Raw genomic sequence first — 21824 nt, 5'->3', positions numbered from 1 at the left:
CTTTTAATGTTTTACGTCAATAATTAGGGAAAGATCAGCAATTTATCTACATAGTTGCCATTAACGACGAAGTTAAACTGTTCCCATTCGAACAGGATGTCACTTGTCATATAATTTTATAAATAGAAAATCAAAACAGTTAAAAAAAATCCGGCATTTTTCCCTTATTTGCGGAAATAAATTTCTTTTTGTTCTGAAAGTCAGCAATTTTTATAACTACGAAATGGATGCATTACAGCCACATTTAGAGAAGATTAAAATTCCTTCTGAACACGATAAAGTCTACAAAGACGAATGCGTGTACTCATTCGACAACCCGGTAAGTAGACGTCTAGGTAGAGATACAGTAAAAATCGTTGAATCACGTTTCCTGGGTCTTTTTTAAGAATATTTTTACTTTGAACTCTTAAGATTAATTTCTGTTGAGGCTGAAATATCTGAAATATTTAATAGTAAATGGCTTGTTCCATATTTCAAATTTATAGTCCATTAACTACCGTAAAGTATTTTTTGCTATGATTATTTATTTATTTTAAATATCTTCTATTTATTATTATCATTTATAAACATACAACAGCACTAAATCTCCATATTTTTCTCCAGGAAACAGAAACTGGCTTGTATGTAAGCCTAAGTAGTTTCATTGGAATTGGAAAGGAGTACGTTGACTACCATTCTCAGAAGACTAAAGAAAATGTGTTTTTACATATCCGCAGAAAAAGACATGAGGTACATATTATATTGGCTATAAGTAGAAATTTTATTAATAAAATATCACATAGCTGATATTTGGAAATCAATTTGCATTTATGAACTAGGTCTCATCCCCACCACAGGGAGATGGACCTGAAAAGAAAATCACCCGTCTGGCCATTGGAGTAGAAGGTGGTTTTGATTCAGAATCAGGCAAGAAGAGATTTGAATTCCAAGAAACTTATAAAATTGTTGTTCTTCCCAGCTATACATCTTTTGATTGGCCAAATGAAAGCTTACCGGAAATCGTAAGATCAGACATCAATTTATTTTTTTATAAATTTAAAAATACACAAGCTATTTTGAAGATTCAATTGTCAGTTCAAGCCCTTCTTGATCTGCCCTCAGCCACTAAATTAGCAGAATTGGAGGCTTTGAGTGGGACTTGGGATGGAGAAGCAAGACAAGTTTCAAAACATGCGCAAAATTTACTGCAACTTGATAATGGGAAAAAAATTCCTCCCACAGGTAATTATCTTTTTTGGGGCTAACATAGTTAAGATTGTCTTTTATTGTTATTGAAAATTTAGGTTGGCAGTGTGAAAGGTGTGACAAAACAGAAAATTTATGGCTGAATCTCACTGATGGTTCAGTACTGTGTGGTAGAAAGTTTTTTGATGGCTCTGGAGGAAATAATCATGCTCTAGAGCATTTTTGTGAAACCAGCCATCCTCTTGCTGTAAAATTAGGTATAGAGTCTTGACTTATGTGATACATTTAGCACATATTAACATTTAACAGGAACTATCACCAAAGAAGGAAAAGCTGACGTCTTCAGCTATGCCGAAGACGACATGGTTGAAGATCCATTGTTAGCTCAACATTTGCAACATTGGGGTAAACAGTAAAATGCTTTAATTGACCTAAATAACGTTGATCGTTTAGGCATAAACGTATCGCAGATGGAAAAAACTGAGAAATCCATGGTAGAATTGGAATTAGAATTAAACCAAAAAAACAATGAATGGTCCACTTTATGCGAGAGCGAAGGAAAACTTAAACCAATCTGTGGTCCTGCTCATACTGGAATGCAAAACATGGGAAATTCTTGTTACTTGAATAGTGTGATGCAGGTTTTGTTTAGGTGAGAACTAAAAGTTTTTGCAGGTCGATAGTTATGACGATTGTTTTAGTATACCAGATTTTATTCGGCGATATTATGATGGAAGTGCGGAAATTTTTAAACAGCCAACTAATAATCCCGCTGAAGATTTTAACATACAAATGTAAGTAAATTGATTTGCTGTAGCATTTTGTTTACTATAAATATCTGGTAGAATTTTTATATACATTAAATTTATAGATACAATTTTAAACTGGTGTTAATTTCCATTTTGAAATTAATTCCAGGGCAAAATTGGCTGTGGGCCTTCTTTCTGGTAAATATTCAGTTCCCCCACCCCTTGGCTCTCCAGTGGACGCTGATCCTCCCGGCATAACTCCACGTATGTTTAAAACTCTAGTTGGAAAGGGCCATCCTGAGTTTTCTACTAAAAAGCAACAGGTTAAAACTTTTAAATAATAACCTTATTGCTTTTCATAACTATCCATAACGTTTAAGGATGTCCAAGAGTTTTTGTTGCATATGCTTACGCTGCTTGAAAGACACAACAAGAACCATGTAGACCCTGGGAAATGTTTCAAATTTGAGGTAGAAGAGAGATTCCAGTGTAACCAGAGTAAAAAAGTCAAGTACCTAACCAAAAGTGATGTGTGTTTGGGCTTGAATATTCCCATGGATGCGGCTAGTAATAAAAAAGAGGTTATGTATAGTGCGGACGCTTGGTATAAAGAATAATGTTAATTTCTGTAGGTGGCAGCATATGAGGCACTTAAACAAGAGGCTGAAGGCCAAGGCAAGAAGATAGATCCTAACTCGATAGTGCGCCCCAAAATCAGTTTTTCTTCTTGCTTGGAATCGTTTATTCAGTCAGAGGTTATCAACAACTTCTTCAGTTCGGCTGTCAACGGCAATGTAACTGCCAAAAAGTAAATTAGCATATAAGGTTATTAAATGAATAACTGCAATGCTGATTTTGCTAATAGAACTACAAGACTTACCTCATTTCCTGACTATCTGGTGATCCAGCTTAAGAAATTTACTTTGAGGGAGGATTGGGTGCCCATAAAGTTAGACGTTTTAGTGGAGATGCCCGATGTAATTGATATTTCGGTACTTAGAGGCTCCGGTTTACAACAAGGCGAGGAGTTGCTGCCTGAATTGGAATCTAGACCTCCCACTCCTCAGTTTGATGAGTCTGTATTGTTACAGTTACAAGATATGGGTAAGTAGAACAGTAGCTGACATAATTTATCCGTACTATGACTTATTTTTAGGTTTTCCATTGCAATCTTGCAAAAGAGCCCTGTATCAAACAGGAAATTCGGGTGCGGAGGCGGCCACTGCGTGGATAATGGAACATATTGGAGATCCGGATTTTTCAGACCCATTTGTCCTACCTGGTAGATCATAGTTCCTTTATTTTAACACAGAAAATTATATCTTGATTCTAAGATGACAAATTTACCAATCCTTCTATAGGAACTCAGTCTACTGCCGGAACTTTCGAACCCAACAGCGAAGCCCTAGAGACTATAATTTCCATGGGTTTCAGCCGAGAACAGGCCGCTAAAGCTCTGAAGAAGACTGAAAATTCTTTAGAACGCGCCATGGATTGGATCTTTTCGCACAGCGAAGATGTGGATGAAGAAACCACAGATGACCAATCAAGTACTGGTTCAAAACAGTCCCGATTTACAGACGGACGAGGAAGTATGTCATGATAAGGTGGTATAGACAAAATGAGAAAAATTAACAAATATTTGTTCCAGACTATAAGCTCATAGCTTTTATATCACACATGGGAACTGCTACGATGGTAGGTCATTACGTGGCTCATATTTTGAAGGGCGGACAATGGGTTATCTTTAACGATAGCAAAGTGGCTCTTTCAGAGAATCCTCCTAAAGATCTCGGGTATTTGTACTTTTACGAAAGAATATAAATTATTACTAGAATAATGTTAGTGTAATTATTGTTATTGTTAGAAAATTTTGCATTTGCTGGTTATTCGAACTAGCTCAAAAAGCAACCAATAAGATAAGTGTTAAATTTTTCAGTAACAACTTCAGCAAAAATTACCAAATTTCCTGCAACGAGACTTATTTTTGAGCCGATTGATAATTCTTATAGTTACACGTAGCCTTTGAGTTCAAATTACCAGCGACTTTGCGTACATACCCTCAACAACACATTGGTTATTTGATTGTTTCTGCCTTTTTTAATGTGTATTGTAAATTGTTTAGCTCAGAAGTAACTATGTAATTGAAATAATTTTCTAAAATACAAGTTTTGATACCTTTCATTGCCAAATATAGAATATATGTAATGTTGACAAAGATATAGTTAAGTATTGAAAGTAGAAGCAGATATTTACTAAAGCTTTTTGACTATGTATTTAGCTGTTGTGTCAAGGTTCCACATATTCGATTAATGAACTATCAGTGATTTATTCTCTCAACCATCAGCAAAGAAACAATTCTCAAACCCGAAGTAATAAGTTCATTTATTGCTTTTATTTAATTTTCTCATCACTCTTTTGGAAACGCAAATCCCTTGTCTATTTTTACAGTAAGCAGGATCACACCAACATTGGTTCTTCAGAGCTGTTGAGCAATCGGTCAAGGTATGGTATGTTGCACAGTTATTACTGCATTCGTTCCCAAACCTGGAAATTTCGTGATTGCCGGAGTTGCAAGGACATTCTGGCAGTATGATACATAAGTTTGTAGTTTCGTCCAAGTAAAAGTTTTGTTTGCAGTAGCAGGCAAGAAGAAGGATTGGTTTTCCGAAGCAAAATCCTGAGTGGAACGCTTTTAGGAATAGATTTTTTTTTAATTAATTTAGTTTTTACCTGGATTTTCTGTTATAGAAGGTTTCCTGCAAGTAGCAACACAGCTGGTATTATCATATCTATACTCCGCATTAAGATCCCTGCAGTAACTCGCTTCATCCCTAGGCTCACTCACTGAAATCACTCCTAAATTATTTCCTAGGCTAGCACCCAGTCCAGCAAATACGATCAAAACCAAAACTGTTACTCCGAAGCTTGGCATTTGTATGGTAACGTAACTGATGCAATAGAAGCTGTTTTATTGTATATTATCCGAGCAGCTACAATTGACTTATTAGCGGTATTGCAAGGGCGGATACACCGCTGCCGATGTTTGATAAGCGAATAAATTAGTTTTCTTTTAATTAAAACGAAGATATACATCAAGGTTTATTGTTTCTGCGTGGTCAGCTTCAAATCACCTTCAGCATGAAGACGGTTGAGGTGGTAACCCAACTTGATGACTTGTATAAGAACTAAGTCGCAAATTGATTAAACTCAGGTATTGTCTTTTTGTCATACAAGGTTAAACTCGTCTCAGGATGGTGGATGCGCTTGTAAGAACATTAAGATGCAGTTAATCGAGCGGTGAGGAAGAAAAGTGATAAGCAAAAGCCGTAAGTTTTTAGTTTGCTTTCATAACTTGGTTTCTAAGAAGTGTAAGAATCATTGAGTGGAAATTCGGGCAAAGCAGCCGGAAAAATGATGAATGCGTAGCAGCATGTTTTAGATTTTTCTATATAAATTAACCGAATTTATTATTGCCACTTTTCAATATCATCGTCCAATGTTTCATGTTAATCTGTTAACACGAGATATATTCCCCAAATATCCATCCACAGATTGCCCTTGGCAACTTGGGGGGTGGTAATGATTATAGTGCATTCGCCTTGAACTAATGCAGTAATAGTTTTTAATTACATTGGTTCAGGTTCATGAACTCTATATTTATTTAGCTTTTTACCATAGAAATACATTAATAAAGATAATTGATCGAGAAATAGGCGTACAAAACTTTCTGGTGATAAATATTTCAATTATAGACGGCTATTAATTAATTTTAATGAATTGGATACACAAAAAAGGTTTTAGTCTCAGATCAAATTGGAGGATCATTCTGCGACTGGGATGAACAAAGGTCTATCACCAACAATCATGGTTTGGAAAGAAAGTGGTTTTGTGCCGCATCGAGAGCAGTACCTCTCTACAATGCGGTTCAATCGTCCATGAGGCTTGTATCCAACGTTGTCATTCTACAGCTTGGTAAATACATGAATCTTCACGACATGGGGCAAATGGACTAGAAAAATTCAGCTCTGCTACTGCCTTTTAAGTCTCGACAGCACTCCACTTATTTGACAAGTCGTGAGAGTAGAATTCGCAACACTATTTTTTAAACCTTTTTTAAATGAACAAACATATTTTTGCAAAACTCAGACATTTATTTTTTAATTAAATTTTACAACCACTATTCTATGCATACTTTGATTTCGCATAATCCTGTCTCTACAAAGGTACGTCTTTATGTGGACCCAATGAGTCTAAAATTGATCTATATGTATCAACACTTGTTTTGAAATTTACTATCAGTTCATCTCACATGCAAATTAGCTTCTTTATAAAGTCGCTTAAATTCTTATAATTTAATGCTTAGTTGGACAGGCATGCTAAATTAGAAATTGAGATGGTAGGCATTGAAATACCTATATGAGGAGGTGGTCTGTAAATTGCAGTTTTTATCAATCTCGTAAGGAGCTGAAATATTATATCCTGTACCAACTCAAAATGGTCGATTTCCCCAAAAACTGTAATGTGCAGATCACCTAAGATGCAGACACATATGCGTAAGGTCGAATTTGAGATACAAGCTGAAAAGATGAGGTGCAAAGTTTGTTAGAGGTTCCGTATTAACTAACTATTCAAAATATCCAAAAATTTCTCTTTGAATAGCTGCAATTCCTGCCCGCCACAACACTTTTGGAGCACCTTTTAAAAATCTATCTTCAACTCAAAATACTTGTAGAGTGACCCAGACATTGATTGTTTCCATAGGTCAGTTTCAATTTAGGGCCTCGTCCAGGGTTACTTCTGAATGTTTCGCCTCTGCCGCAAATTGAATAATCTTCCCCAGAACAGATGGTGGAGCTTGTCTTGGTCTTGTAAAGGAGACCATCACTGTTTTATCTGAGGCTGCAGATATCTGCGCTTCCAGGCGTCAAACATAATCAAGAATTTCCAAGGACAAAACTAACATGTAGCCTGCATCGCATCTGGAATAAGCACGACCCGGTGATGAGCTTAAAAATCTGCTTTCTGCAATTCAATCACTGCCAGCAAGCGATCAACCGTTACGGCCCACAGTAGAAGTCAAGAAGAACAGTATTGAATGCTCCTTCTTCAATGTCTACAATTATTTTTACTGCAATATCCTATTGTTGAAATCCCTACGAGATCTTTCCGAGGTAGTATTTGAGTATACGAAAACATGTCCGGAAATGTCTTCCTAAAGTGCTATGGCCTTATGATGCTTTAAGGAAGCTATGTGCAAGAAGTGCTCTATCGAGTTTTAGCATTTTTTATTTTAATTTGTTTGTACAAAATAACACTACACTAATAGACCAAAATGTATTTGGTTTTCGTGTTCGATAATTGGATGGGCAAAAATGGTCCAGTTGCGTTGCCCCCGATCCCCCGAAGTCACCCGATCTAACAACTTTAGATTTCTTTCTGGGGGGACTTGTGAATGCCTGGTTTGAAAAATGCCAGTGGAAACAGGGCTTTGCAGGCATTACTGCAGCATCTAGAGTCGTTTCAAACAGTCATAAAATTTTTAGCCAAGTCCGCAAAAATCACGTACATCGTTTAAACAGATGCGTTCAAGATCAATTGCGACTTTTTGAATCATTACTGTGATGTTATTTTTTGCAAACAAATTAAAATGAGAAGTACTAAAACTCGATAAAAACCATTTTTGCACCTAACTGTCTAAAAGCATCATAAAGCCATAGCACTTTGAGGAAACATTCCAGACTTGGGTTCTTATACTTAAATGTCTTTTATTGTTGCATTGAATAACTTCTAGAAGTTCAGAATCACCTTGTAGATTACTGAAGCCTTGGCATTGTAAAGTGGGCCGTTCTCCTTATATCGTCCTCCCTTCCATTCATAATAATTAATAGAATTTGAATCTAAATATTCCTAAATCGTATCTGTTTTTTAGAGTTTGACTCCTTAAAAATCTACTGTTATAGTAAATATAATATTCCACAGCCATGATAACCTTCTAGTTATAAAGAGTACAGAGTTCTAATATAGGTACCCTATTTCGTCTAGGATGCATCACATGACAGCCCTGAACTAGGCAATTAACCCAGCCAACAGCCCAAAATTATTTTATTTTATACCCCCCTGTATCTAATCCTTAATTAAATTTCTAATAATATATTCGGCCACGATGCAAAATACTAATGAGTTAGGTGGCACCATTTTACCTACTTATATAAAAGCATTCTTCACAGCAAAGAAAGAACCACAGACTTTCTGTTTCTTCAGACTTTCAGAACTTCAGTTTGTATATCATCAGATCTATTATCCACGCATCCCTTGAGCACAGCATATTCAGGTACCCAACATTAGCTCAGAACCTCTCTCAAAGAATGAGGGTTGTTGTGACTCACAACCGCTGCCCACATGACTCTGATCTCGTTTTCCTTGAGGTCATAACGCCCAGATAAAAATGGCTTTTCCGGAAATATCCCTTTTTTCACTAGCAGCGCCTGATCCCCCTTGGAAATGATCGTGGCACTGCTGTCTGTGTGCGTGATGTTGTTCCTTGCGGCCAAAATCCCTGTTATATATACGTCGTCTATCCAGAACGCTTCTGAGCTGTTCTGAGCCGAATGGTAGAGCTTGAAGATCACGTCAGGGCTGTACAAGATGAGCCAGCCGGGGCAATAGGCAGGGTAAGTGCGGAAAGGGTATTCTTCGAAAGCCACCCTCCATTTGGATCTATAAGTTCTGAGCACTTTAGATGATTTCAACACGCGGCAAAAAAGCAGGTTGCTGGTTCCATGCGAGGAGAGGTCAACGAACAGAAAACGCTTGAGCAGGGGCATATTCACCATGATATCGTCGTCAGTTTTGAGCACGTACCTCGCTTGGGGACAATGATAAATCGCATATTTCAAGGTAGTTATGTGTTTCAAAGACAAGTTCCTATAGACATCTACGAAACTTCCCATAACCAGGTCATTATGCTCTCGATTCTCTTTCTCTAAATCCTCTAGAATAACCTTCGAAGCAGATCGCCCCATGATAAAAAACAACCTCACTTCATCGCTGTTGTTACTTCCCCAGCTCTCCCGTATAACCTTCCTCTTGAGAAAATTCCCGGGGGCGGAGTGCACGAGCACCAGCAGCAAAGTACCCTCATTGCACCCCAAGCTCAACATGTCAAAACTGAAGCTATAATTCATCAGAAGGTTGTAATCGTTTGCTGTAAGTAGCTGCAGGGGATGCGAATAGTTATAGGACTCCGAATGGGTGACGTAGGCAGGTCTGGTGCTGCTGCTCGTTGGTGAAGAACGAAGAGGTTCGAGAGTGCAGAAGATGAGCCATAGAATGACAATGAAGAAAAACACTACTAGGAAGAAGCTGCCCTGCCATAACAGTCGTTTCTCTTTCATAGTCGGTGAAGGGGTGACGGTTTTACATTATTCTGCTGATGTCTGGAAGAGAACAAAAGGGGTGAGGGATGGCTTAGGGGTCAGGAATTATATGACTGTCTCTTGCCATAAAAAATTAATGCAATATGATCGATATCTTGCAACTGAAATATGTTATGTACTCCGACGTTAATGTCGTTTAACACAACGAAAAATCCATAGGAAACTCAGTAATGATTTATTAATTTAAATAAAATGGAGTAGGTGGTCAGTCTTTGCCGGAGGGTTGATACACGGCACTGATCATATGTCAGAACTTCTTTTAGTGGTCGCCTTATAGTATATGCAGAGCCGGCCTTAACAAGTTTGACGCCCTGAGCGAAATTTTTAATCCCCGCCCCCCTTCCACCAAAAGAGATCGCTGGCTAGGAGAGACGTTCTTCCCTAGACCAATATTGCGCATAAGGAATGGGAAAAACTAATGGAAATTGGTAAATAGTGAGGTGCGAGTGAAAACAAATTATTTTTTTCATAGAAATATTTCCTTTTTTAAAAAAACATTTTTCTTTGCATTTTTAAAACTATTTTTTTGGTTTACATGTTTTAAATTAACTCCAACTGAGGGCATAAACTGAGTTTAACGTGGTTGAAAACAGTCCCGACTTTGTAAAGACGAGGGGGCTTTCGTGGTCGGCGCTTTTTAATTGGAATAAGGGTGCAGTGATTAAAACATTCGCCTAGGGCGCCAGACTTGCTAAGCCCGGTCCTGATTGAAAGCTGAGGGGCGGTTTCTTACCCTTTTGGTTTGGCTGAAATATCTATTTCCAGAATAAACACTCGAATACAGGGGATTTACAAATTCGCGCTACAAACAGGAGTTCGTCAGAAATTTCAGGGGCGTGTCCACCAAAGACAGGATTTTACTCAAAAACGCTAACGCCCAGTAGATTTTTGAAATATTTATAATTGTTTCGGAGAGAGCATCTACAAATAGAATTTTTCTGTCCCTTGACAATTATTCGTATCATGCTTCGTTTTCGAAAAATTCGATTTCACAACACATTTTTACTACGCAATATTCATGTATTTAATCGACAGAATAGATCTTATAGTTTTCGAGATCTTACTAGGGAACTGCGTACCTGCATGCCCCTGTAGGCGGAATGCTACAGATTTCCTTGCGTTATTTCGGTCAGGGACTTGAGCACTTCGTGGCATATATAACGTTCACCGTTTTAGACTCAAAGAACATAATTAAAACCGGTATGAATACGTTAATTCTGATATTATAAACACATCATCACATTACTCGAAACATTATGGAAAAAAATGGGTATAAGTGCTTTAATAAAAACCGTTAATCAATTAAGAGACAAACAACTCTTGCACTCGCTCATATTCTCATATATCATGTCGCATTGTTACCTCGTCACTGAAAACCTCTTGTAAGTCACAACGGAATACAACGAAATGAAAAAGCATTCAGCTGCGTATTATTCATAGAAGTTTACACTTTTTTCCGACTAACCCTTGAGGGCTAACCGGCTATCTTGTACTGAAAAATATGAACATACACTGTAAATCAACCATCCTCGCACCAGCACTAGTAAGGTCCAACTATGGACTGACCTCACGGACAAATTCTTTGTATATATGCTGAGATGGAAGGTTATCGATTGAGAGTCATCGAATTCGTAAAGGTTGGAAGCCGCGTTTGAAAGGAAAAATAATTTAGGTTACCTGATTGCACTAGTTTCTTTTTTTTTGCTGTCACGCAGTTATGCCTCGTACACAAATATTTATTGTGCGAATAGCGGAACTTTTAATTAAAACTATTTTTCGCCCTTTATTAAGATCTCGGGCGAAAACCGTTGTTAACGTTTTCGTGACAAATTTGGCCTTAAAAACGAAGAAAAACTACAGAAAAACTAAATCAGATACCCGAGGTGTTTATCGGGTAGCAACAAATACCTTAATGTTATATTTGAAACGCAAATTACTAATTTTAAATTCATGCAACGCCACATTGCACGTGATATAATTGTTTGCTAACCTAATCACATAATTACTTCATAAATATGCATGAAACTGACTACGCTTGGCCAAGTAGCGATAAAAGCAGTACATGCAGAGAATGAAAAACTATTTTAATTTCTTTTCCGGCAAATTGATCCAACTCATATTGTTTCGATGAGGTTTATTCTCTATACGTCAGCCAGAACGCCCTTTTCGCATTAGCCCTGGCGTCAACGTACATGTATTCCCATATATACAATGTGCGCATGTAAACGTAATTACGCAAAAAAGCCAAGTTTTATATAATAAAGAGTAGTGAAAAATTTGTCTCGAAAGATACAACTAACAACTGCGTTCGCCATTTTGTCTTGAACATGTCGGTATGTACTATATCAAGTGTAGAAGGGATATAATGCAGATTTCAAGTGCCAAAAGTTGGAATGGCTGGTTTCGAGCCCTAACTGAACGGCCTAATTCGCGTATAATTAAAAAAATGAGTCAAATTAAGATCGAAAATCCCGAAAAGGGACTTTTTCGTTTTTTTAGTTAACGTCTTCTTTTTCGTAATATAAAATATATTCACGTTATAATATGTCCACCCTATGCGTGCATTTTTTGCTCTAACTTGTTTTGTAACCCACTTTTATCATGTGAATATCGGTCCTTTTTTGTGGGATGAAGGGTAAAAAATGGTGGTTGATTTCCTAATTCTGCCGATATTTTAGCCTATATTTAGCGTCAGGACACAAATCAAGACACAAAAATATATATAATTTAACGCTCTGTATTTCAGACTTCTTTCGACAGGTTTTTAGTAACTATCTACCTTAATTATTGCACAAAATCGTAAATAACACACATTATTTTGTTCGTTAATCGCTTCAAACTTGAAAACTACACTTTCAATTACTTGCTAATTCGCTATTAATTAATAAAGTTCTCTGTTATAATAGTTGTCGATAAATTAATTTTACACTATTTTTAAGTACCTAAGTATTTCCTAATTTTCTGTTCAATAAACTTTTACAAAATTGTATCCACAATATCTACAATAAATTGTTCTTCGTAAAGAGAGGTTTAGAGCCCCAAATACTGATATTTGAATGCCTATACTACTTCTAATAAATATAATGATTTAAATATTCTAAGGGAGATATGCGTTTTGAAACCAACTTACTTCCTTCAATATGTCACTTTATGACATCTTTTTAAGAAACATTAACTCAATGTTTTTGCATCCCACTTTAGCACAAATATTTTACATCTTATCTTGATATATCGCCTTCAACAAGAATTTAAAAAAAAAAGCAAAATTCCGCTTTACTCCACAAATTAAACCTCAGAAACTCTGTCGCTTTCCTCTCTGTTAACCACCACCGTAACATTCCTGAATTCATAATTCCTGCATCCCTCCTCAAAATCTTGATCCGTCAAACAGTATTCTGGAGGACTTTGATTATTCTTGAACCCATACAAATTGCTCAGATAGTTCGACCTGTTGACTGGTTCGGTGATGCTGATTTGGGGCAGATCTTGACCAGCCTCCAGCTACAGCTATGCTTCGGGTTGCCCCAAGTTAGTACTGGTGGATTCTTTGATAATGTGTGAGGTCTTGGATTTCTCGTTAAGAGAATCGTAGAGAGGGTACTCGCAGCAAAGAATGAATTTCAGAAATTGGGGTACTTCCACGTAGATGGAAGGAGGGATGGGGATTAGAGGGGAGGTGGAGGATTTGTAGTAGCGGTATTCTGAATCACTGAAATAAATGCCGATTAGTAAATCTTATAAGGACACTTCATACATATTTGTTAAATTGTGGGCAGTCACGTTAACCATTAACTTACTCTCGATACTTTTCATCAGATCCCCGCTCCAATAAGGGAATTCCTGACATAAAGAGGATGATCAAACTGGTGAATAAAGGAGACATAATCGCCACCCACTCAATGCCCTCCAAAACGTTAAGAGCTATAACGAAGATGCCCCACCAAAGCACGATTTCTCCAAAATAATTCGGGTGACGCGAGAGTCTCCAAAGGCCTGCAATTTTCCCGAAAATTTTCTTTCACATCATATCAAGGGGAATCTCACCGTCATTGCACCATTTTCCTTGGTTGTTTGGGTCCTGCCTGAAGGAAAACTTTTGCAAATCGGCGTATGTTTCGGCTAGAAAACCGACAATAAACAGGCAAGTTCCTGTAGAGTCCAAAGTGGTCATAGTCTTGGGTGCCAGAGGGATCGAATGCCTCGGGGAATTAATTATGATCACTGGAAGGCTCACTACGTAAACCCATACAGCCTGAAATACCTCAAATTTAAGTGTGAACCTGGTGAATTGAGAAATCCACCTGGAAGGTCCAAAATATGGCGAAACGAATAATATTGCTTTTGGCGTCTTCAAACTGCTTATCTCTGCCTATTTTGATAATTCTATAGAGGAGGTAGCCGGACAGTCTCAAACCCCAGATGCATACAAAAATCGTTACCATTAGTTGTCTGCTATCATAGCTTTTCTAAAGTTGAAAAATATACATAAAAAAAAGTAATCCACCATTTTGTCTACAAAACATACCTTAGTTCCACTTTGTCCTAAAAAAAAAGTAAGAAGCGCCAAAACAATGAAGTTAATGCCTCCAGCGAAGTCTGTGACTTTATCCCATTCAAAAATTGCAACTATGAGGAAGAAAACTATTTGCATGGTTACGGTTACTATAGCGCTTATCGCAAAATGATCTTGATCAAAGATGTGAACCACCATCGTGATTTTGCGTTCAGGAATCTCTGTAAGAACAGTGAATTGATGATCTTTATCACAACATAAAATCGATAATGAATGAGTGCGATCAAAAAGCAGAACGCAAGGCCAAGGTCGTTAGCAGAATCCCCAAGGATCAATATTGAAGTTGATTGTTGTTTGTGTTTGGTGTACAAAATACCATTGAAATATGTTTCATTTATTGCAAAATCTTGAAGATATGTAACCCAAACATTCTGCTCTAAAAATATGCCATTTATAAACATATAACACCTAAAAATAAACTAAAACTAGTGGCGCATATGCGAAGTACTTCAGTGCCAAATACCTTTTATCGGAAATTATATATAGCAGATCATGTTCGTATCAGCAGGAAATGGTTTTTTAACGTAGATGTTCTTAGTTATGTCTACAATATCATCACATTTTGGCACAATAATAATAGGCGAAAATCGAAGCGTCCCGACGCTCTGCGCCCGTCTGCTCTACTGTGGAGACCTCTACTGAATTAAGGTCTGAAATCTGGATTTTCAGCTGGAAATTTCAGGCATAGCATTAGTACAGAAATCCGTATGTCTAAGGGGTGTTTTAATGAGCAAATTGGGTGACCGACTATGTAAAATATTGAATCCCTTTCCGCTTTAATTATCTGAAAAATAGTTCTTTAAAAAATTATAGTGAATTATATTATTTTATTTATTGACTTTATGAAATTGTCCCAAAGGTTCAAAATTGTTTTTCCTTTTCAAATAGATTTCTGGGCAATGATGGTTTGCTATAAGCTTAACAAATAGTTCCTAAAAGTAAATTAATTTTCGCGCGTTTTATCGTAGAGCGAAATTTCAAATATCGCGCCAAACTTCATAAACGACATGCACAGAAAACCTGTAAAATTATTCTTTTCAAAAGTGACTATTTCTACTCTACTTTAACAACTGGTTAAACGAAGACAGAAGCTCCCTCTACATACGTGTGTTATTGATATGACACGTTATTTGGAGTGAGTTTCTCATGGGGTGTGACTTTTTGCAAAAAATTATGATTTCGTAAACGTTCGTTTTTTTATGCTTAATATTAATGATTTATTAGTTTAATTACAGCAGGTAATTAAAGTGCTGAACACTCTTAAATTATGTCGAACTACCATAGGATGTCCCAACTGAAAAACCTCGTTTTTTCTTTGAAAAGTTTTAAGGTGCCCATTTGTTAGGTTATGGCATTTAATGTTATCAAAAATATATTTTTTATTTAAGAATTTTAACAAACTAAATGAGGCACTGGAAAAAAGAATAGATGCTGTATGTAATAAAGCTAACAAGCTGCATGAAAGCAATGGAAATATTGGAAAGATTAAGGTATAGTTTCCTTTACATAAACCTCAATGTTGAGCATCTATTGAGTGCCCACACAAATCAAGAAACCTTATGATTTTAGGAACTAAACAAATTGTTAACTAAAGGGCTCAGTAATGCAGCTGCAAAGCTTAGCACCACTGCCAATGTCAGTGGCCTTACAAATGTAAGAACACCATTAAATTCCCTCTAAAAATCAACTCATTGTAACCAGAAATAACTTTCTAGGAGACAGTTCAGAGCTGCAGAAGTAAACTGCAAAATAGTTGTAAACATTTGTACACTTTACCTGATACAATCAAGGAGAAGAAACAGCAGTACAAAACAAAAGCAAGCAAAAATATTATATTGAAATATGGCCTGACATAGAAAATTTTATTATTTTTTTGCAGTATTTAAAATCAAAATATGTAAAAAAGGAAGCACAGAAGTTAAGTCTATACTTGACTAAAAAGCAATTACATACAAGGACTATGGCTTTATCAGCTACAGGAATAAGTTTACAGAATGGTGATGGGACTTTGAAAGCAGGTTAGATTAAGAATAGATTTTTATGATTTCATTTATATAATTATGAATCATATACATTTTTGTGGCTGGATTAGGAACTATATTTGCCTCTGTTTTGGATAAAGAGTTTCCTCCATATTCAGAAGCAGGTAGGATGAAAAATTGTTGATTTTACAAATGATTTTTTTTGTATATTAATTATTAACACGCAGCTGGATCAAAAGTTGTTTCAAAGTTAAGGTCAATTCCTTTAGAAAGTAACACAGATTATTTTGTTGTTAAAACAGGGAAATATGGTAAGTCTCCATTTATATCCAACAAGCATCTATACTTATATGAAAACGCCCTTTTTGGCAGCTTTGGATGGAAATGAAATAGGTAAAATGGATAAAGCCTAGGCTGTTGCAAAAGTAGAACTATCTGTGTTCCTACCTTAAATAATCATACTTTAAGAATGAAAATGTTCTCTAATTTATTTTGTAAGAATTTCTTTTTGTTCTTCTAGGTACTCCAAATACCATAATAGATCCAATACCTGAGCCTCCTCCAATCCCAGATGCAGTAGCAGAAGCTTTAAGTAATCTTAATGAATTAGGAGAACCCACTTTCATTTCACTAGGTTTAGGAGGCTGGACCCCTGTAGGGATAGTGCAGAATTGTATGGAATATTTACATGTTACTTTAGGAGTTGATTGGTGGCTTGCCATTATGATTGGTAGTTAAAAGAAAGTTACTATTATATGATCATCATTTATAAATAAGACATATTTTAGGTACTATTGTCATCAGAATATGTCTCTTTCCTTTGGTAATAAAAGCCCAAAGAAATGCAGCCAAAATGAATAATGTTTTGCCACAAATGCAGGCTTTGCAACTGAAAATGACTGAGGCGAGACAAACAGGTTGTGTTGAAATATTGAGTTAAATGTATTTATAAAAAAATGTTATTGAATAGGAGATGCTTTAAACACTGCTCGTTATTCTCAAGAGCTAATGCTTATGATGCGAGAAAAAGGAGTAAATCCTTTAAAAAATATGCTTGTTCCCTTGTTACAGGTAAAAATAACTATTGAACACTGTTTTTAAAATGACTTAATTTAACTCTTTAGGCCCCAATATTCTTGTCATTCTTTATGGGATTACGCGAAATGGCGAATGTACCAGTGGAAAGTTTGCGCCATGGAGGTATTTTGTGGTTTCAAGATCTGACACTGCCTGACCAATACTTTTTATTGCCAATGCTCACCAGCTTAACGCTTTGGATAACGATTGAGGTATTATACACATCTGATTTTATTTCATATTTAAATTGCTTTGAGTCTTATTTTAGATTGGAGCAGATACTGCCAAGGCCTCCACTCAATCAGCACATTTAGTAAAATATGTGCTTCGAGCGTTGCCCATTGTAGTGTTGCCTTTTACCATAAATTTCCCCGGAGTCATTTTATGTTATTGGGTGTCAGCTAACTTCATTTCCATGCTGCAAGTGTCGTTTCTCCGAATTCCTGCAGTTAGGGATTACTTTAATATTGAGGAATTGAAGCATTACTCTTCTGACCAGCTACCAGTTAAAACAAAGGGATTTCGAGAAGGAATAAAGGATTGTAAATTATTTTAAAGATGTAGGGAGTATTGTACTTATTTTTGCTTGGTTTTAGCCTGGACTAATATCAAAATAACTAGGGAATTGGAAGACAGGCGCAGGCTGGATGATATGCAATTTCGCCGGGCGGGAAAGGGCCCTATTCAGAAAACGTTTAAATATGATCCTACAAAACCGAATAATCAGGTTCCAATAAGCGCTAAGAAGCGATAGTATATGTGATGTTTTTATAGGTTACAGGTAATAAACTTGAGATTTTATTATTGAAATTTATATATTCCCCCCCCAAAAAAAAATGCGAGACGTATTAATACAAAATATTAAGGTTATAAAGAACAATTAAAGCAAGTAGTGGAAAAAACATTTATTAGTATAGTAATAGAAATAAATTATAGGAGCGTCCTCTGCTGATACATAGTAAACACTGTACTAGATATATTATATCCCTGGTAAACAGTAATTAAATAAATAAAAATCAACCAAGGAATAGGCATAAGGAATAAATTAACATTGTTTAATATTTGCATGGAGTTATAGCCTAAAAATGTAATATACACATAGTAAATTGCAGCTGCAAGCCAAAATGCGTTGCCGAAAACCACCGCCAAAGCACTGGTATTGCTTAAAACTGACCCATAAAAGATTAACAATATGAAGTGCAGTAGAATCAGTGGTGGGAAAAAGGCGTTTAAATGTATATCAAAGGCAAACCCCCACTCAACATCTTGTGGAATATTCTTGGGCTTTAAAAATTTATTTGTAATGTACCACAAAGTGGTGGCAATAACTATGCCAATCCCTATGCAGTCTATGAATATCTCCACTACTAAAAAAGTGAGAAACTGTAGGAAACTGTACCCAAGGGCAATAGCAAATCCTACTGATGTGAAACACAAAGCACCAGCAAAAAGAATGAGAAAAGCTGGATCGTCTCTGGCGTACTGAGACTTAAAGTTTTTCCTAGCTCTGAATACTTTTGTTAGTTTTTGAGGAGCTGCTAAAAGATAGAACATTTGCCATAATGCAAACTGAAAGTCCATTTGCTCAAATTTGAACAATCTCCTGAAATACCTCTTAACTTTGTAGTAAGCTGAGTTAATATTGTTTCTTGAGGAGCTTGATATTAAGGGTGGATCCCTTTTAGACATTTTGAATAAGTTTAACCCCTTCTTCTACTCTCAATACACTGATTAATAACTTTAATTAAATGAGTGTTTTCTAATGCTGCCGCCACTCTTTCTTTGTCTGCTAATTGCTTGTTAACTTGCTTCTCTGCGTTATGAGTTCCAGGAGTGACTTCAACCTGAACAAAAACTTATCATGTTAAGAAATTTAACTGATATGATACTTTACCCTGACTTTGAATCTTGCTGGGAGACACCTCAATAACTTTACTCTGATTGATAGTCCAATCAATGTAGCCATGCTACAATGAGGGATTGTCGGAGTAAAGTTAATGTCAATGGCATTTTCCCTATTGTTAATAGTAATTAAGTCTTGTTGCACTACGTGGAGTTGTTCTAGAGTGAGGGGGTGTTCAGGATCGTTGATGTTTCGTATAAGATCTGACATAGATAAAAAAATCTTCTGTGGCATTTGTTTTAATTTAAAACGGGGTATTTATCATTACCAAATATTTCTCGCTGATCAAACTCGTCTACGATAGAGTCATCATACTCGTCATGTGTAGAAGTTCTATCGCTGGCTTTTACATACACTGAAGGAAATTGATTTTCCAATTCATCACCTACAGGCATAACTCAGGAAAATATCCGGAAATGTAGGAAAAACTAATAAAAAAACACGTAGAATATCACGAAACAAGGGATTAGTGATGATTGCTTAATATATTAATATCATATGGACCTTGTCTCTGTCAGTTTAAGTAAATATTAGTATTAGAAGATTTACAATATACAAAACAAGATTGTTAAAATTGTCTTCGAACATAAAAATAAGCAACGTTTCATTTATAACTCATGTTAAAATATAAAAAAGAAACAATACTTTTTCCTTATTATTCTTTTTCTAACAACACCTGTAATTTTTAATACACCATATATCATATAAATAAAATAACACAAGTGCTTGTTACGCAACTTTATTTCAAATTATAAAAATTCTTTACTAAAACCAAAACTACATTACATTTACAAATTAGATAGCAAATTCTCAGGACTCTCAAAATGAGATAAAACTGGGTAAATTTCCCAATTTGGGTCTTGAGTGGAGACCCACAAAAGTTTTGAGTTTAGTTCCTTCAACAATTTCACTAACTTTTGCACCATTTACTTGATCTATGATTTTACCATCATTCATGTCAACATAATATCTTAAATTATCATTTCTTTGTTGACTTGTATTGGTTTCAGATTCAGAAGTCTTAGGTTCAGGTTTTGGATCAGAACACTTCTTCACAAATATTTCCTTATTTATTATATACTTTCTTACCATTTTTCCATGAGGATATAGACACCTTTGCTTTTGACATACGCCGTATTTTTCGTGATCAGGACACAAAAATTGATGTCTTTTCTCACACTATATTGAAAGAATATTTGTTGAGCAAAAACAATGGGCAAACATAAATAAGAAAAACTGATAATCAAATGTGGTAAGTAAAAATACATTTACCTCGGCAGCTTTCTTACAAAATCCTTCTAAAAAGTCCCTGCATACCTCAGAGTTAGAGCTAATTTTTACGTGTAAATAAGGACAGTTTTCCCTTGAACATGAACCTTCCAAAAAATATTTACAAGTTGGCATTTTTTCAGGAGAAACATTGTGGGAAAGAAGACAATTATTTTTTAGACATGCCCCTTGTAAAAACCTAAATATATCACATCTTTATTGAAAAAATTAAAAAATATCTGCACCACATACCTTGTGCACAAGGCAATTTGTAAAGGATCATGCTTCAAAGGGCACTTTCCATTATCATTTTCTTTGCATATTCCATATTTCCTATAAGTAGTGCAGGGAATGTTGTACTTTTTCAGCTTTTTGGGTGATATTTCAGCAAATTTGGTTTTCTTGGCAGTCTGTTTCCTGAAAAAGTACAATGCAACTGCACTTCTTCTGGTTCCTGTATTGCAATATATTACCTGATTATTTTAAACTTTTTAACAATCTTTTTGCTGCTCCTTCCCTCCTCATGGCTATTTAATTTCAGTTTCACTTTACTGATATTAAGTTTCAACTGTGATTTCAGTAACTGCTGTTTACTGATTGATGTCTTTCCAAGACTTCCAGCTTTCTTCAAACAATTGTTTGATTTTTTATAGAGAACACCACTGATGTTAACCAAACTGTGACATGTAGAAGTTTGTACTAAAGACCTAGGTTTGACAACCTGCTTTCTTAAAGTATTATTGTTTTGTAATGACCACTTGTTAAAGGCACTATACTGCTTCTTTGTAGTTTTAATGCTGGGTGATAATTTGCCCTTTCTATTGTCAATCTTAAATCTTGTTCTATTAAAGGTTTCTGTTTTCTTATTAAAATTCCTCACAGGTGAATTTGCTTTGGCTCTAACAATTTTAAATTTTGACTTAACAAAGATCCTCTTCTTGACTTTTTTAATAATAACAGGACTCCTGATAAGTTTAGTTTTAGTTAAAACAACTACTTTTTTTTGCTTCTTTGGCACAGTCTCTACATTTACATCCACAGCTCCTTTTATATCTTTAAATTTGGGATTCACATGAACTGTTTGTGGTTTTGGCACTTGAACATTGTTAATATTTGGGTTGACATGGATGTGTCCTTGGGACAAAGGCAGTGGTTTCACCACAGTGCTGCACAAAAGTGGATTAACATGAATAGCATTTCGCGCAGGTATATGACTACAAAGAGATAATTCTCCCTGGAAGTTGGGATTCAGGAATACTTTAGGTTTGGCCCTAAAGTGCGGGTTTACCAACACTTTTTGAGAGATTTGGGTTCTGTTGAACTGTGGGTTTATATATTGGTAAGCACTAATTGGTTGGTTAATAAAGAAATTTTGATCTTTTGGGGTTGAATTCTCGTTAATATCGCTGCTGGAAGTTTTAACAGCTGTTAGTTACACATCTATGCTCGTGATTAGATGAAATACTTACAATTGCAGCATGGCATGATCAAATAATTATTTCTTGTATTGCACTGAATTAGTGATTTTTCCCATATAAAATTCGTTATAGTGAGTTACCTATAAAAACGATTTTTTTGGGAATCAAAGAAAAATAAAGAAAATAGAGTGTCAATCATGAGTCACTTACAAAAATAGAGATTGAAAAG

The 21824-nt window shown here is 35.8% G+C and overlaps 7 protein-coding genes and 1 long non-coding RNA gene across 14 annotated transcripts; 2 read left to right on the top strand and 6 right to left on the bottom strand.

The window, feature by feature from the left end:
* The first annotated feature begins 113 nt into the window (after window positions 1–113).
* On the top strand, window positions 114–4116 carry Usp5 (ubiquitin specific protease 5). The gene is made up of 15 exons (XM_066292231.1): window positions 114–319; window positions 604–729; window positions 819–1001; window positions 1062–1221; window positions 1284–1442; window positions 1495–1590; window positions 1639–1837; window positions 1887–1979; window positions 2104–2257; window positions 2315–2515; window positions 2567–2742; window positions 2800–3038; window positions 3091–3216; window positions 3296–3526; window positions 3586–4116. The coding sequence occupies exons 1-15, from the start codon at window positions 224–226 to the stop codon at window positions 3756–3758; spliced, it is 2412 nt and encodes an 803-aa protein (XP_066148328.1). The 5' UTR covers window positions 114–223; the 3' UTR covers window positions 3759–4116.
* A 194-nt stretch (window positions 4117–4310) lies between these two features.
* On the bottom strand, window positions 4311–5015 carry LOC136344614 (uncharacterized). The gene is made up of 2 exons (XR_010732987.1): window positions 4668–5015; window positions 4311–4614 (listed from the first exon to the last, which is right to left on the bottom strand). It is a non-coding gene; the product is annotated as an uncharacterized lncRNA (long non-coding RNA).
* A 1052-nt stretch (window positions 5016–6067) lies between these two features.
* On the bottom strand, window positions 6068–11494 carry LOC136344608 (beta-1,3-galactosyltransferase 5-like). Of its 5 annotated transcripts, none has more exons than XM_066292239.1 (2): window positions 11051–11494; window positions 6068–9373 (listed from the first exon to the last, which is right to left on the bottom strand). In XM_066292239.1, exon 2 carries the CDS (start codon window positions 9329–9331, stop codon window positions 8279–8281), a length of 1053 nt encoding a protein of 350 aa, XP_066148336.1. In that variant the 5' UTR covers window positions 9332–9373; window positions 11051–11494; the 3' UTR covers window positions 6068–8278. The 5 variants fall into 5 exon arrangements, with proteins under 5 accessions (XP_066148336.1, XP_066148335.1, XP_066148337.1 ...); XM_066292238.1 differs by lacking the exon at window positions 11051–11494 and adding an exon at window positions 10736–11015; XM_066292240.1 differs by lacking the exon at window positions 11051–11494 and adding an exon at window positions 10885–10994.
* Window positions 11495–12094: 600 nt separating this feature from the next.
* On the bottom strand, window positions 12095–14599 carry LOC136344609 (uncharacterized). Its single transcript, XM_066292243.1, has 6 exons — window positions 14410–14599; window positions 13899–14107; window positions 13675–13839; window positions 13418–13625; window positions 13171–13366; window positions 12095–13082 (listed from the first exon to the last, which is right to left on the bottom strand). Exons 2-6 carry the CDS (start codon window positions 14082–14084, stop codon window positions 12881–12883), a joined length of 957 nt encoding a protein of 318 aa, XP_066148340.1. The 5' UTR covers window positions 14085–14107; window positions 14410–14599; the 3' UTR covers window positions 12095–12880.
* Window positions 14600–15065: 466 nt separating this feature from the next.
* Window positions 15066–17806, top strand: OXA1L (OXA1L mitochondrial inner membrane protein). The gene is made up of 11 exons (XM_066292236.1): window positions 15066–15276; window positions 15335–15436; window positions 15516–15599; window positions 15662–15763; window positions 15826–15964; window positions 16449–16658; window positions 16717–16845; window positions 16899–16999; window positions 17053–17217; window positions 17274–17547; window positions 17602–17806. Exons 1-11 carry the CDS (start codon window positions 15214–15216, stop codon window positions 17757–17759), a joined length of 1527 nt encoding a protein of 508 aa, XP_066148333.1. The 5' UTR covers window positions 15066–15213; the 3' UTR covers window positions 17760–17806.
* Window positions 17807–17895: 89 nt separating this feature from the next.
* Unc50 (Unc50 RNA binding protein) lies at window positions 17896–18694 on the bottom strand. The gene has a single exon (XM_066292244.1). It carries the CDS (start codon window positions 18692–18694, stop codon window positions 17936–17938), a length of 759 nt encoding a protein of 252 aa, XP_066148341.1. The 3' UTR covers window positions 17896–17935.
* An 11-nt stretch (window positions 18695–18705) lies between these two features.
* On the bottom strand, window positions 18706–19402 carry galla-2 (MIP18 family protein galla-2). The gene is made up of 3 exons (XM_066292246.1): window positions 19177–19402; window positions 18900–19111; window positions 18706–18849 (listed from the first exon to the last, which is right to left on the bottom strand). The coding sequence occupies exons 1-3, from the start codon at window positions 19301–19303 to the stop codon at window positions 18706–18708; spliced, it is 483 nt and encodes a 160-aa protein (XP_066148343.1). The 5' UTR covers window positions 19304–19402.
* A 229-nt stretch (window positions 19403–19631) lies between these two features.
* On the bottom strand, window positions 19632–21807 carry ZC3H3 (Zinc finger CCCH domain-containing protein 3). 3 transcript variants are annotated; one of them, XM_066292233.1, is made up of 5 exons: window positions 21647–21807; window positions 20651–21583; window positions 20430–20594; window positions 20181–20376; window positions 19632–20087 (listed from the first exon to the last, which is right to left on the bottom strand). In XM_066292233.1, the coding sequence occupies exons 1-5, from the start codon at window positions 21655–21657 to the stop codon at window positions 19728–19730; spliced, it is 1665 nt and encodes a 554-aa protein (XP_066148330.1). In that variant the 5' UTR covers window positions 21658–21807; the 3' UTR covers window positions 19632–19727. The 3 variants fall into 3 exon arrangements, with proteins under 3 accessions (XP_066148330.1, XP_066148331.1, XP_066148329.1); XM_066292234.1 differs by having other exon boundaries at window positions 20651–21343; XM_066292232.1 differs by having other exon boundaries at window positions 20651–21586; window positions 21647–21805.
* Between the last annotated feature and the right edge of the window lie 17 nt (window positions 21808–21824).

The sequence above is a fragment of the Euwallacea fornicatus genome, chromosome 17 (genome assembly GCF_040115645.1).
Source record: "Euwallacea fornicatus isolate EFF26 chromosome 17, ASM4011564v1, whole genome shotgun sequence".
Lineage (NCBI taxonomy): Eukaryota > Metazoa > Arthropoda > Insecta > Coleoptera > Curculionidae > Euwallacea > Euwallacea fornicatus.
Note: the sequence above shows the minus strand (reverse complement) of the source record. Positions and strands in the feature narration are given on the sequence as shown.

Bases quoted from the DNA above. Each gene is read 5' to 3' on its own strand.
- ZC3H3 (XM_066292232.1), bottom strand. The intron at 20,377-20,429 runs GTATGTGGTGCA...TGATATATTTAG, and splicing joins CAAATTGCCTTGTGCACAAG to GTTTTTACAAGGGGCATGTC. The intron at 20,088-20,180 runs GTAAATGTATTT...CTTTCAATATAG, and splicing joins TTTGTAAGAAAGCTGCCGAG to TGTGAGAAAAGACATCAATT.
- OXA1L (XM_066292236.1), top strand. From the start codon at position 15,214: ATGTCGAACTACCATAGGATGTCCCAACTGAAAAACCTCGTTTTTTCT. The intron at 15,277-15,334 runs GTGCCCATTTGT...TTTTTATTTAAG, and splicing joins TTTCTTTGAAAAGTTTTAAG to AATTTTAACAAACTAAATGA. The intron at 17,548-17,601 runs GTAAATTATTTT...GCTTGGTTTTAG, and splicing joins TCGAGAAGGAATAAAGGATT to CCTGGACTAATATCAAAATA.
- galla-2 (XM_066292246.1), bottom strand. From the start codon at position 19,303: ATGCCTGTAGGTGATGAATTGGAAAATCAATTTCCTTCAGTGTATGTA. The intron at 19,112-19,176 runs GTAATGATAAAT...TATCTATGTCAG, and splicing joins TGATCAGCGAGAAATATTTG to ATCTTATACGAAACATCAAC. The intron at 18,850-18,899 runs GTAAAGTATCAT...GTTTTTGTTCAG, and splicing joins CAGCAAGATTCAAAGTCAGG to GTTGAAGTCACTCCTGGAAC.
- Unc50 (XM_066292244.1), bottom strand. From the start codon at position 18,694: ATGTCTAAAAGGGATCCACCCTTAATATCAAGCTCCTCAAGAAACAAT.
- LOC136344609 (XM_066292243.1), bottom strand. From the start codon at position 14,084: ATGGTGGTTCACATCTTTGATCAAGATCATTTTGCGATAAGCGCTATA. The intron at 13,626-13,674 runs GTGGATTTCTCA...GAGGTATTTCAG, and splicing joins CCATATTTTGGACCTTCCAG to GCTGTATGGGTTTACGTAGT. The intron at 13,367-13,417 runs GTGAGATTCCCC...GGAAAATTGCAG, and splicing joins AGGAAAATGGTGCAATGACG to GCCTTTGGAGACTCTCGCGT.
- LOC136344608 (XM_066292239.1), bottom strand. From the start codon at position 9,331: ATGAAAGAGAAACGACTGTTATGGCAGGGCAGCTTCTTCCTAGTAGTG.
- Usp5 (XM_066292231.1), top strand. From the start codon at position 224: ATGGATGCATTACAGCCACATTTAGAGAAGATTAAAATTCCTTCTGAA. The intron at 320-603 runs GTAAGTAGACGT...ATTTTTCTCCAG, and splicing joins TGTACTCATTCGACAACCCG to GAAACAGAAACTGGCTTGTA. The intron at 2,258-2,314 runs GTTAAAACTTTT...ATAACGTTTAAG, and splicing joins TTTCTACTAAAAAGCAACAG to GATGTCCAAGAGTTTTTGTT.